The 14,444-nt window shown below is 47.2% G+C and overlaps 1 protein-coding gene across 1 annotated transcript in view; it reads right to left on the reverse strand.

The window, feature by feature from the left end:
* GSG1L (GSG1 like) overlaps positions 1 to 14,444 on the reverse strand; it is a 269,946-nt gene that overhangs the window by 162,716 nt on the left and 92,786 nt on the right. The window contains exon 2 of the mRNA XM_033217915.1: positions 6,046 to 6,093. Coding sequence (XP_033073806.1) covers positions 6,046 to 6,093 — 48 coding nt within the window. The remainder of the gene's footprint in view (positions 1 to 6,045; positions 6,094 to 14,444) is intronic.

A 14,444-nucleotide genomic window follows, 5' to 3' on the forward strand; every position in this document is an offset into this window, starting at 1 on the left:
AATACAAAATAGCTGGATGTGGTGGCACGCACCTGCAGTCCCAGCTACTTGGGAGGCTAAATCAGGAGAATCGCTTGAACCCAGGAGGCAGAAGTTGCAGTGAGCCAAGATGGCACCCCTGCACTCCAGCCTAGGTGACAGAGCAAGACTCCACCAAAAATAATAATAATAATAATAATTCATAACATGGAGGCATTGCTGTTGATCTGTGTTTGTACATTTCATCTTTGTAAGTTGCTCGGGCATCTTTGATCAGTTTCTTCTTCTCTGCCTGGCACAATCTACTGTGCAGACCTTTGTTATACTGCTTATTATACTGTCTTGCCAGTGGTACTCCAATGCTGGGCTAGGACTTGGAGGCCCAGAGGTAAACAAGAAATTATGCTACCCACTGAGGGCCCTGGGCTTGTGAGGGAGAGAGAGACGTGCACAAGTCACTGTTATTCAGCTACAATACGATACAGAACACTCAAGTACAGTTCAGCAAGAGAGCCTGGTATAAACACATGTCAATATACATGATAGTCCATGTTGCAGTGCTATAAATACCTGAGGCTGGGTAATTTACAAAGAAGAGGTTTATTTGGCTCACAGTTCTGCAGGCTGTACAAGCATGGTGCCAGCATCTGCTTGGTTTCTGGTGAGGCTTCAGGAAGCTTTTACTCATGGTGGAAGATGGAGGGGGAGAAGGCATGTCACATGGCAAGAAACTGAGTGAGAAAGAGAGGGGAGGAGGTGCCAGGCTCTTTTAAATAGCCAGCTCCAGTGTGAACTAATGCAGTGAGAATTCAATCACTACCAAGGGGAAGGTACCAAGCCATTCATGAGAGATCCACCCCCATGACTCAAAGACTTCCCACTGGGCCCCACCTGCAGCATTGAAGGTCACAGTTCAAAATGAGATTTAGAGGGGACACAGTTCAAACTATATCAGTCACAGGCTAGGCATGGTGGCTTACTCCGGTAATCCCAGCACTTTGGAGGCCGAGGCGGGCAGATCCACCTGAGGTCAGAAGTTCGAGATCAGCCTGACCAACTTGGTGAAACCCTATCTCTACTAAAAATACAAAAATTAACCGGGCATAGTGGTGAGTGCCTGTAATCCCAGCTACTTGGAAGGCTGAGGCAAGAGAATCGTTTGAACCGGGGAGGTAGAGGTTGCCATGAGCCGAGATCATGCCACTGCACTCCAGCCTGGGCAACAAGAGACAAAAGTGAGACTCCGTCTCAAAAAAAAAAAAAAAAAAAAAACTATGTTAGTCACCATGCAATGGAATATCCTACACCTGTTTCAAGATAAGGATGAGTTCTGTGTACTGACATGAAAAACAATCCATGATTTTATGTATCAAATATATGTATGTACATACATGTGTGTGTATGTATACATTTTTTTCAAGAACTGGTAAACCAAACCATTCATATTAAATACCCAAGAGTGGGTTTATAAGAGACTTTCATCTGTAATTTACACACTTGGGGTTATCAAAATTTCTTTTTCTATGGAGTCTTGCTCTGTTCCAGGCTGGAGTACAATGGCGCAATTTCGGCTCACTATAACCTTCACCTCCCAGTTCAAGCCATTCTTCTGCCTCAGCCTACCAAGTAGCTGGGACTACAGGTGCATGCCACCATACCCAGTTAATTTTTGTATTTTTAGTGGAGACGGGGTTTCACCATGTTGGCCAGGATGGTCTCAACTCCTGATCTCAGGTGATCTTCCTGCCTCAACCTCCCAAAGTGCTGGGATTACAGGCATGAGCCACCGCACCCGGCCGGGGTTGTTAAAATTTCTATAACAAATGTGTATGATCATGACACTGTGATATAATAAAATAAAAAGCATATATTTGATCTCATGGTTCCTGGCAAACAGCTACTAAAGCCCTTGAAACCTCTGGAGTGATGAGAGTGTCTTACGCGTGCTAATGAACTGACTGGTGGTTGGGGTTTCCTAGGTAGCTTCAGGATAGGGGTTCACTTGTCCAGGCGCAGTGGCTCATGCCTGTAATCTCAACACTTTGGGAGTCCGATGTAGGAGGATCGCTTGAGTCCAGGAGTTTGAGACCAGTCTGGGCAACATGAGGAAACCCCGTCTCTACTAATAATACAAAAAAAAGAAAATTAGCCGAGCATGGTGGTGCACGCCTGTAATCCCAGCTACTCGGGAGGCTGAGGCTGGAGAATCGCTTGAACCTGGGAGATGGAGGTTATAGTGAGCCAAGATCGCACCACTGCACTCCAGCCTGGGCAACAGAGTGAAACTGTGCCAAGAAAAGAAGAGACGAGACGAGACGAGATTAGACGAGAAGAGAAGAGATGAAAAGAGACGAGAAGAGAGAAAGAGAAAGAAAGAGAGAAAGAGCAGAAGGGAGGAAGGGAGGAAGGAAGGGAGGAAGGGAGAAAGAACAGAAGGGAGGAAGGGAGGAAGGGAGAAAGAACAGAAGGGAGGAAGGGAGGAAGGGAGGAAGGAAAGGAGGAAAGGAGAAAGAGCAGAAGGGAGGAAGGGAGGAAGGGAGAAAGAAAGAAAAAGTGACCATTTGGGCACCAAGCTGGGGAGTGTTGGTGTGCACCTGTAGTCCCAGCTACTCAGGAGGCTGAGGCAGAAGGATTGCTTGAGCCCAAGAGTTCAAGGCTGCAGTGAGCTATGATCACACCACTGCACTACAGATTGGGCAACGGAGCAAGACCCCATCTCAAAATATAAAATAAAGATCATAAAGGATACCAGGCAAATCAGGGGGCAATAATGAAAGGAGGTAACCACTTACAAGATTGTGGCAGGAATCCAGATTTTAAAAAATGGTTGTAGTTTAGGCTAGCATAAAACAAAAAAGACATTTCCCATGTAAAACACAAAACTAGAATAGTCAGGCAAACGAAGAAAAATGTGTGATGCTATGGTAAGAAACTGATGACGGACAAATATTTTGCCAGGAGGGAGAGGGTAGGTGAGCAGGGGACAAGAGGGTATTGGAGAAAATGGGAATGGGGAAGTGGCATTTGAGAAGAGCCTGGAAATCTTGAAATCATGCCCACGGTTTGGCAGGTAGGAGGAGCTGGAGGCAGGAAGAGAAGTACTCACCGGACTTCAGCTGATAAAGCGGGTACAGATATCCCCCAGGCCTCAGAAGCCCTAAGCTTTTCAGCAGGAGAACCAGGCATTTAAGAGCCAGACTGTTCAGGTTCAAATCCCAGTTCCCCCATTTTCCAGCTGTGTGGTCGCTCTGTGCCTCAGTTTCCTCCCCTGTAAAAGGGGGATTATAGGAGCCAATGTGTGCCAAGTTCTCAGCATAGCACCTGGCACACAGTAAGTACCGTATGAAAGTCAGTTAGGGCCAGTGTCGTGATTAGCATATGTGGCAGATCAGAAAGATACCAGGAGGGAGGTCCCAGAGCGAGCCGGTGCAGGAGCCATAACATAAGGAAAGAATATTCATTGGGTGAGAACACAGCTGGGTGTGGACATCCAACTCTGCCCTCCCAGTGTGGCTGGGAACAAGTCCCTCGTCTCTCTGCCTTCGGATTCTTCTGTGAAACGGAGAAGCTGAGTGTGGTGGGGAGAAAATGGATGGGTCTGATGGTGTCACATTACTGCTGGTGTCTACTGGAAGGGCTGGGCCTGTATACATGGGGAGAGGCCACACGGGCTGCCTTGGACCAAACGCTGCCAACCCCAAGTGAGAGCTACAGTGTTTGAGAGACAGCGAGTACATGAAAATCATTCAGCACCTCAGTGGCAAAGCCAGCCCACTCAGCCTCCTTGTAAACATTTTTATATACACAGCCAGAAGGTTCTCGGCGTGACTGCCAAGCCCTAAAAGTAAAATCACAAGGCCAGTAAAACACAAAGATACAACCTCTTTGGGGCTCTTGTAAAAGAAGCAAAATAAAGGCCTGATGCCTTCTGGAGGGGCACAGGCCACCCACCTGCCACTGTACACAGACATGCACACACACACATACTCACATTCACACGTGCTCTCACACGGGCACATAACCCGTGTGTGCTCACCCCAGAACGCACCTGTGCGTATGCACACATGGGCACACAAGGCACCTGCACTCACATGTGCACGCATGTGTGCACACATGTGTACACGCCTCCATGCCCACATTCACACATGCTCACCCTGCTCATCCACAGGCATGCATGCGTACACACACATAGCAGCAGCTGCTCGTGCACACTCACCCTCACCCGGGACACATGCATACATGCATGTTCACACACACAGGCCCTGCTTTCTGGAAGCCAGATGTGGAGCAAAGTTGACCCAGGAGCTCCAAGGCCTTGGGAATTATGGGATGCACATCCCAGAGGGCTGCAGACAGTGGAGAGGTGTGAAGCGTGGGCCTGGATTTCACCCAGCTCTGCCCCTCATGAGGTGTGAGACCTAAGTGACTTCATCTCTCTAAACCTTGGTTTCCTCATCTGTCAGGTGGCAGTGAAAATGACAGCCCCTTCCTCACAGGGTTGTGGGGAGGTTTCTCAGTTGATGCTTGTAACGTGCTTGGCACTGTATCCGGCACATAGTAACTGTTCAACAAATAGCAGCCATGTAGTGGTCGTATTATTGTATTTTCCAGTGATCTCAATTTGGAAGCTGTGGCTTAAGCTGCACAGCAAAATGTTTCGGAGATGGCCACGTGTAGCAATTAAACAGGACACAGCCATGGGGACATCAAAGAAATGGAGGAGACGGTCCTGACTGTCAAGAGGGGGTAGGGAGTCCTTGTCGCTTTCTAGGAACTGAGGGCCCAGTGGGTTCCCTGTCTCTTGCCCCTCAACTTCACCAGCTCCATTTGATTGGAGCGCTCCAAGGAGATGGTGTCTGCAAAATAGAATGTCACCAGCTTCCGGAACACGTCGTGCCCTTCTGCCTCAGTTTCCTCTCCCCTGACTCCCAAGCCCAGAGCCCTCTCTTAATCTCCAGGCTATCTGAAAAGACATGCATACCTGTTTCACTCTTGGCAGCCTATCTCCTGGGTGGCAGAGGGTAGGCAGGTGGGGAGGCAGCCACACTCCCCCATGTCCCTGCAGCAGGCTCTCCTCCTGTGTCCATTCTCTTGTTCTTCCACAATAACAAAATCCCTGACTTTCATCTAGGCACAGCATTGCCCAGGATAAAGACCACATTTCCCAGCCCCACTTCCAGTTGGGTGTGACCATGTGACTAGTTCTGGTCAAGGAGATGTATGCAGGTGCTGTAGGATAACTTCTGGGAACCTTAGAGTTTGCCCTTCCTGCATCCTGCTGCCTGGAATGCAGATGCAATGACTGGTGCTCTGGCAGCCATCTTAGACCATGAAGAAAAAGGAAATGGGACAACAGAGAGGGCAGCAGGGGCCAGGATCCTGAGGACTTCATGGAGCAGACCTACCTTGGATTGTCTACTTCCAAACTTTTATAAAAGAGATAAATTCCTCCACTGAAATCAATTATTTAGGGTCACTGTTACTTGCAACTAAACCTAATCCTGACTGCTATCCCCCTACTCAAGCTGTGCCCTGCTCCTGATAATCCAGTCACTGCCTTGCACAGCTCTGAACATCTCTGTGGGCTCAGAGCCTCTGCTGTCAGGCTCTGAACACCACTGAGACCTCTCTAGATGGTAGCATCCAATCAGACTGGCCCTCCCCACACCTGTGAGATAACAAAGATCAGGCACCTGGCTTCCCTCCTCCAACGTCAAATCCTGCAACTGGAGGCAAACCCCAACACCGGCCTTGCCTGACCCAAACGTCCACACCCTCATCATCCCTCCCACAGTCCCAGCATGCACTGGACGGAATGGAAGGGTGGTGACCCTCAGGACTACTCCGTCAGACAGGGAGGGCAGGCAGTCCCCATTCACCAACCTCTCCCCCTCTACTGAGAGCTCAAGAAACTCAGGGCTTTGCAACAGGTGTCTGGCTTCCAGGACCCTGTTGCCCAGGGATACTGAAGGAGACGCTATCACAGGGCTTTGGGGAGCCACCAAGGCAGGAAAGATGTCCCCAGAGAGGGCAGAGCTGCCACAGGTGAGCTGGGGCCACACTCACCTTTCTCCGACGCCGGGGCCAGGTCAATGAAGCTGCGACATTTTTCACCTTTGAAAAGAAGAGAAGCGTTTTCAGAATGTGAGAGGACACGTGGGCTTCCGAGGTTTGCCTGCCCCCATCCCACGAGCCCTGGAGCAAGCCAGTGTCTCTGACCCAAGCCCAGTGACATCTTTCTCCAACCCTGATTCCTAGACGCCCAACATCCCAGGAGTGTGGATGGCGAAACTGCCAACCCTCCCACCTCCTGACCCCATCCATCCAGGCCCATTGCTTCCACCTCGGCAATAGCAAGTGGGTTCCTTTCCACAGCCTCCCCCCAGAATCCACCCTGCTCCACACTGGCCTCCCCGGGCCTCCACTCTGGCCCCTCTCCAATTCATTCTCCACGCTGCAGCCGAAGGGGTCATTTCAAAACACAGCTCTGATCACATTCAACACAGGCGCACACACAGCTTGCTCCTGTTTGAAACTCTTCGATGACTTCCCAAAGGAGAAAGTTCAAATTCCCATATATGGACCCAGAATAGGCCTTGACTGGCCTGTCCACCCACTGCCCTCTCCCTCTGCTCCCGTTCCGGGTACACCCCTGTGCAGCCCCCACACCATGGATTTGTACACGCTGTTCCCCACCTGGAACACACTCCCGCTGTTGACTCTCACAGGACCTTGGTTTTCTACGGGGCACGGTCACCGTCCCAAGCCTGCCTCTGCATGTTGTCCTGAGTGCAAGTTAGTCGCACTGAGATGATAACTTACTGAAAGAGAGTGTGCTGGCCAGGCGCAGTGGCTCACACCTATAATCCCAACACTTTGGGAGGCTGAGGCGGGTGGATCACCTGAGGTCAGGAGTTCGAGACCAGCCTGGCCAACTTGGTGAAACCCCATCTCTACTAAAAATATAAAAATTAGCCAGGCGTAGTGGCAGGCGCCTGTAGTCCAAGCAACCTGGGAGGCTGCAGCAGGAGAATCACTTGAACCCAGGAGGCGGAGGTTGCAGTGAACCGAGATCACGCCATTGCACTCCAGGCTGGGGGACGAGAGTGAGACTTCGTATCAAAAAAAAAAAAAAAAAAAAAAAAAAAAAGAGGGAGAGTGTGCTGACTTGGCCAAGAACTGGAAGGGAGGATTTAAAAGAAAGAAAAGAAAGTGGTGTGCTAGAGTGGATGGATTTTGAACGAATTGCTTTACACTTTCTTTACTGTTTCATTGTTTCCTCAAAGGCTAGAGGGAGGGAAATTCAATGTGCAGATCATACTCTGGGAGGCCAAGGCGGGTAGATCAAGAAGTCAAGAGATGGAGCCCATCCTGGCCAACATGGTGAAACCTCATCTCTACTAAAAATACAAAAATTAGCTCAGTGTGGTGGCACACACCTATAGTCCCAGCTACTCGGGAGGCTAAAGCAGGAGAATCGCTTGAACCTGGGAGGTGGAGGCTGCAGTGAGCCATGATCACACCACTGCAATCCAGCCTGGGCAACACAGCAAGACTCCATCTCAAAAAAAAAAAGTGCAGAGCAGCATCCACAGCCACATTGAGGCATTGGTGGGCCTTGGGCCATTTTGCCTTAATGAGCCCCTTCCTAAATAAAAACGAAATAATTAACTAAAAATTGTTGTATTTATCAATCGTGGATAGCACAATTGTATTTACCAATTGTGGATAGCAGCACTAGCCAAGATTTGGAAGCATCCTAACCATCAACAGATGAATGAATAAAGAAAATGTGGTACATACACACAATGAAGTACTATTCAGCCATAAAAAAGAATGAGATGCTATCATTTGCAACCACATGGATGGAACTGGAGGTCATTATGTTAAGTGAAATAAGCCAAGCACAGAAAGACAAACTTTGCATGTTCTCACTTATTTGTGGGATCTAAAAAACAAATCAATTGAATTCATGGACATAGAGAGTAGAAGGATGGTTACCAGAGGCTGGGAAGGGTAGTAGGGGATTGGGGGGGCAGTAGGGATGCTTAATAGGTACGAAAAAATGTTAGAAAGAATGAATAAGACCTACTATTTGCTAGCACAGCAGGGTGACTGTAGTCAATAATAACTGTATATTTTTAAATAACTAAAAGAGTGTAATTGAATTGTTCGCCTGTGTCAAAATATCTCATGTACCCCATAAATATATTCACCTACTAAATACCCACAAAAATTAAATATTTTATTTTGTTTTATTTTATTTTATTTTATTTTATTTGAGACAAAGTCTCAATACTCCTCAATACTCCTCTGTCGCCCAGACTGGAGTACAGTGGTGCAATCTCGGCTCACTGCAACCTCCGCCTCCTGGGTTCAAGCAATTCTCCTGCCTCAGCCTCCCAAGTAGCTGGAATTACAGGAACCCACCACCACGCCCAGCTAATTTTTGTATTTTTAGTAGCGATGGGGTTTCTCCGTGTTGTCCAGGCTGTCTTGAACTCCTGACCTCAAGCGATCCGCCTCAGCATCCCAAAATGCTGGGATTACAGGCATGGGCCACTGCGCCCAGGCAAAAATTTTAAATTTAAATAAAATTTAATTTAACTTAAAAATAATTTTAAAATTATGTTTTATAGTCACATTGATATAGAGATGAATATACAATATTACTATTAAGTATTAAACATTTTCTTCACCTAAAAGTTTCTTTTTCTTCTGAACTTTCTACTTCTTCCAGACCCTTTCTTACAAACAGAAGAAGCTCACAGGGGACTGGGCTTACACGTACATTAATGTCTATTTCCCCCAGCAAGCTGCAAGCTCTGTGAGGACAGGGGCCAAGTCTACACTGCATCCCCAGCTAGTAAATGGCACCTCCATCCCCAGGTGCTCAGGCCAAAACCCTGGTGCCATCTTTATCTCATTTGTGGCTCTAGCTTCCCAAAGCATCTAGCATCCAGCCACTTCTCGCCATTCCCGCTGGTCCAGCCACCATCGGTTCCCATCTGGATCACTGCAGTAGCCTCTGCACTGGTCTCTCTGTTTCTGCCCCATCCTCACAGTGACCAGAAGTATCCTGATATAACGTAAAACAGATTTTGTTCCTTTTCTGCTCAGAACCCTCCCAGCATTCCCAACTCACCCCAAGTTAGAGCCTAAGCCCTCGCTGCGGCCTGCAAGACTCCCTGTGACCTGTCTCTCCATCACCACCCTGACCTCTTTCCCTCCTGTTTTCCCCCTCACTCACTCCAGTCCTGTCATTTTGGTCTCCTTGCTGATCTTTGAACATGCTGGACATTCTCCTGCCTCAGGGCCTTCGCACTGGCTGCCTCTGCTGCCTGCAGCACTGTTCACTCGCACTGAGTGGTTTACTCCTCTTCTCCCTTATCATTTTTTCTCAAATGTTATCTTCCCAAGGAGGGCTTTCCATTTAATCTATCTAAAATTCCAAACGTCCCTCCCCTGACACTCTCCATCTCCCTTCTGGATGGATTCCTAACAGCTACGACAGAACCTGGTGTACAATGACTGCTTAATAAATATTTTCCAACCAGCCTGAGAAAGAAAGCGAGACCCCATTTCTACAAAAAATTTAAAAATTAGCCAGATGTGGTGGCACGGGGCTGTAGTCCTGGCTACTGGGGAGGCTGAGGTAGGAGTATCACTTGAGTCCAGGATGTTGAGGCTGCAGTAAGCTGCACTCCACCCTGGGCAACAGAGCAAGACCCTGTCTAGGAAAAAGGAAATAAACAAATAATGTTGAAGGAATATATGAACAAATGAGCAAGCAAATGAACACACGAGTGAATGAATGAATGAATGAATGAATGCCACTGAAACCTTATGTCTACAAGAAGCTTCCCCTCTTCAGTCTTTCCTCCCAGGCCTCCCTGATGCCGGGGACACAGTGCTGGCCACCAAGGATGCAGCACTGAGCAAATCATGGCCCAACCTCTAGATCTTTTTCACAAAGAGAGGGGGTGCATGCTGGACCTATGCTCACAAACACATTTTGTTTGACCTACACGGGATCATAAAAATAGGTAAATTGCTACCTACAAATTCAGATTTGTAATTTTCTCTGAAAGAATCAGCAGATCTGACTGTGCTGAGCCCACAATCCCACACAGCAGCAATCACCTGGGGCCAGGCAGCTGTGCCTCCTTTAGATAAGGCACCTGCAAGCTCTCTGGTTTGCCACAGTCCCCACCGCCCTCTACTGCTCTGCCTCTAGCCTCACCTAAACCACCAAGATGGCCCCTGCGACGCTAGATTGGATAAACTCTAGGGTGAGTTTGCAACCCCTGGCTTCAGGATATTACTGCTGATCCCAGCAAAGAGACAGATTGGGTCGAAATGGAACCAATGTGGCCTGGAGAGTCAAAACGATCTAGAAGCTTTCAGCATTCTCAACTCATTTGTCTGCTTGGAGCTTCCTAGATTATCTGATAAGGTCTCTTGAAGCCCCTTTGGCCTCCTGAACCTCCTGCCAGCCCCATATCAATGCAGAGGCAGAGATGGAGGCAGCGGTGGGAGATGAGTCTGAGAAGGAAGGCAGGGGTCAGATCACAAAAGGCCTTAAGTGTTGAGACAAGGAGGTGCTTCCTCTCTTATTTATGTCACTCCTTCCAAAGAATCATGAGGCCACAGATGGGTGAACCCTGCTCTGTGGTTCCAGTATTCTGGCTTCCCCTGCCCCTGCCCTGTGCTCTGTACTGAGATGCAGGACTCACGCTTTCCATTACAGACAAAGACAATAAGGCCCAGGGCAGCTGAGAGACCATCCCGGGCCACAGAACATGTTACAGGTGCTGAGAGTATAGCCTACTGAAAGAGATGTTTGCTGACAGCCAAGAACTAGAAGGGAGGATTAAAATTAAAAAGTGTTGGTCAGCACAGTGGCTCATGCCTACAACCCCAGCACTTTGGGAGGCCAGCAGGGAGGATCACTTGAGCCCAGGAGTTCGAGGCCAGCCTGATCAAAATGGAGAAACCACATCTCTGATAAAAATACAAAAATTAGCTGGGTGTGTTGGCATACGCCTGTAATCCCAGCTACTTGGGAGGCTGAGAAAGGAAAATCGCTTGAATCTGGTAGGGGGAGGTTGCAGTGAGCAGAGATCACGCCACTGCAGTCCAGCCTGGGTGAGAGGATGAGACTCCATCTCAAAAAAATAAAACAAAATAAAGTGCTATGCTGGAGTGGATGGATTTTGAGTGAATTGTTATAAACTTTCTGTAATGTTATATTGCTGGAATGGAGGATATGTAATGGCCAAATTCAGACCAACACCCAAGGCCACATTAAAATGTTAGTGGGCCTTGCACACTTTTGCCTATTAGGGGCCCTTCTTAAACATAATGAGAAGAATTCTATTTTACAACCACATTGGTATAAAGATGAATATATTAAGTATTAAGCATTTTCTTCCCCTAAAAGTTTATATTTTCTTCTGATTTTAAAATAAATTACTTTTTTTCTTTTTTGTTTGTTTATTTATTTTTATTTTTAGAGATAAGGTCTTGCTCTGTTGCCCAGACTGGAGTGCAGTGGCTCAATCACAGCTCACTGCAGCCTGGAACTCCTGGGTTCAAGTGATCCTCCTGCCTCAGCCTCCTGAGTAGCTGAGACCACAGGCACATACCACCACATCTGGCTAGTTTTTAAATTTTTTGTAGAGATGGGATCGCACTCTGTCACCCTGCTGGTCTCAAATTCCTGAGCTCACGCAATTCTCCTGTGTCAGCCTCCCAAACTGCTGTGATTACAAGCATGATCCACCACGCCCGGCCCTAAAACCTTTTCATGGGCCCATAGAATTTTCATGGCCCTAAAACATTTTCATGGGCAAGGACTTTTATAGAAGTATGCTAGGCCCTCCTGAGCCTAAGGAAGATGCCAGCCTTCCTGCAGCAGGCCCCCAGCTCTCACCACCAACTGGGCACCTCAATAATATTTAAGATTTATGTGCTAGACATTTTCCCTTTTCTTTAAGAATTTTATTGAGATATAATTCACATGCTATGCAATTCATACATTCAAAGTATACAATTCAGCCTGGCATGGCGGCTCACACCTGTAATCCCAACGTTTTGGGAGGCCGAGATGGGTGGATTACTTGAGGTCAGGAGTTCGAGACCAGCCTGGCCAACATGGTGAAACCCCCGTCTCTACTAAAAATACAAAAATTAGCCAGGCGTGGTGGCACATGCCTGTAATCCCAGCTACTCAGGGGACTGAGGCAGGAGGATCACTGGAACCCAGGAGGCGGAGGTTGCAGTGAGCGGAGGTCGCCCCACTGCACTTCTGCCTGGGCAACAGAGTGAGACTCAGTCTCAAAATAAATAAATAATAAATAAAAATAAATAAATAAAATAAAGTGTACAATTCAATGGTTTTTAGTATACTGTTAGCATATTCACAAGGCTGTGTGACCATCACCACAATCAATTTTAAAACATTTTCATCACCCTGAAAAGAAAGCTGTACCTATTAGCAATCACTCATTTCCTACAACCCTTCCAGCCCCAGGGAAGAGCTCATCTGCTTTCTGTCTCTATAGATTCACCTAGTCTGGTCATTTCATGTCAGTGGAATCATACAATATTGTATGATTCATATAAATGGAATCATAGAATACACTCAATATGATCATACAATATATGAAATACCATTTCATATAAATGGAATCATATAATCATACAATACAATCATATAATAATATTTTGTGACTGCCTTCTTTCACCTAGAATAATGTGTTTAAGGACCAATCATCTTTGTAGCCTATGTTAGTAATGCATTTCTTTTTTTTTTTTTTTCATTTTCCAATAAAACTTTATTTACAAAACAGGTGTCTAGTCCAAGGGCGGCTGACCCTGAGTCCATCATTACTCAATAGAAGATAACTTATGTGACAACTTTGATTGTAATAAAATAAGTAATTTCATTGAAATAAAGGCCTAACAAATACATTTTACATATTAAATAAAAAATGATTAATGGGTTGTCGTATGTTTGTGTTATTATTCACCCAAAACTCACGGCCCTAGCAACGAAACTTCCAGATGTGCTCCACTGTGATCAACTTGAGCCACTTTGAAACGTGCTGTTTCAGGCCTGTATTTTTACATTTATTTTTCTGTTTTGTCATCATGAAGATCCACAGGTCAAGGCAGGAAAACAGGAGCATAAGACAAACCCGCAGCATTTAGCTGGGTCAGTATAGTGTTTGGCAGAAGCCGCGTGGGCTTCCGTGTACTCTGTGATCCCGCCCTCCGACTGTGAGGGGTGCACCTGTACAAAGGTTCAAATGCACTGTTTCCTGGGGCCACACTGGAGAAATTAAAAGGAAGTCCACATGAGAAGTGAAACATTCTTCGCAGGGCACTGGACTTGTCTCTCACTGGTTTGGGGGCCCCTGCCTCCTCCAGTAAGATGTTTTTCCAAAACTAGATCAAGAAGACCGAGGGCGGGATGAGCACTCGGCGAGTCTGTTTCCGGGTGCGTCTCACCGCATCACAGAAGGATGAGCACTCAGACTGTTTCCGGGTGCGTCTCACTGCATCACAGAAGGATGAGCACTCAGACTGTTTCCGGGTGCGCCTCACCGCATCACAGAAGGATGAGCACTCAGACTGTTTCCGGGTGCATCTTATCACATCACAGAAGGATGAGCACTCGGCGAGGCTGTTTCCATGTGTTTCACTGCATCACAGAAGGATGAGCACTCGGCGAGGCTGTTTCCGGATGTGTTTCACTGCATCACAGAAGGATGAGCACTCGGCGTGGCTGTTTCCGGGTGCGCCTCACCCCATCACAGAAGGATGAGCACTCAGACTGTTTCCGGGTGCGTCTCACCGCATCACAAAAGGATGAGCACTCGGCGAGCCTGTTTCCGGATGCGTCTCACCGCATCACAGAAGAATGAGCACTCAGCGAGGCTGTTTCCGGGTGTGTCTCACTGCATCACAGAAACCGCCAAAGAGGTGTTATGGGGAGGGCATGTGACTGGGAAACGAAACGTAGTTTGCTTTTGACGAAGCCAAAGTAGGAAAATTAATTTTTAATGTATATTTCCTCTCTAAGTCAGTCTTTGCCAATGAAATGTTGTGATAACTAGTAAATTCTCCCTTAAAACATTTCCCCCTCATGATGTGTACAACTGGCTGAAAGTGGATTCAAGATGTTTAGACAAATGGGCAAAAGCATGTTTTTACCAGGAGAATTCAAACCTCGACCTCGCCCACTCCCCGGTTATTCTTGAATTCACACATGCGCAGTATTTTCAGCACACTTTTGAATGAGGAAACCTTTTCTTTCTGGGTGAAATTCTTTATCTGCAAGGCTGGACTCGGCGTGCTCGGGGGAATGAGTGGGTCTACACGAACGGTAAGCCTCCAGGAACAAAGCTTCTCCATGGATTTTATCTTTTCCACTTCATATTTGAATATGAATGTACTGA

Source organism: Trachypithecus francoisi, unplaced genomic scaffold (genome assembly GCF_009764315.1).
Source record: "Trachypithecus francoisi isolate TF-2019V2 unplaced genomic scaffold, Tfra_2.0 Lachesis_group10, whole genome shotgun sequence".
Classification (NCBI taxonomy): domain Eukaryota; kingdom Metazoa; phylum Chordata; class Mammalia; order Primates; family Cercopithecidae; genus Trachypithecus; species Trachypithecus francoisi.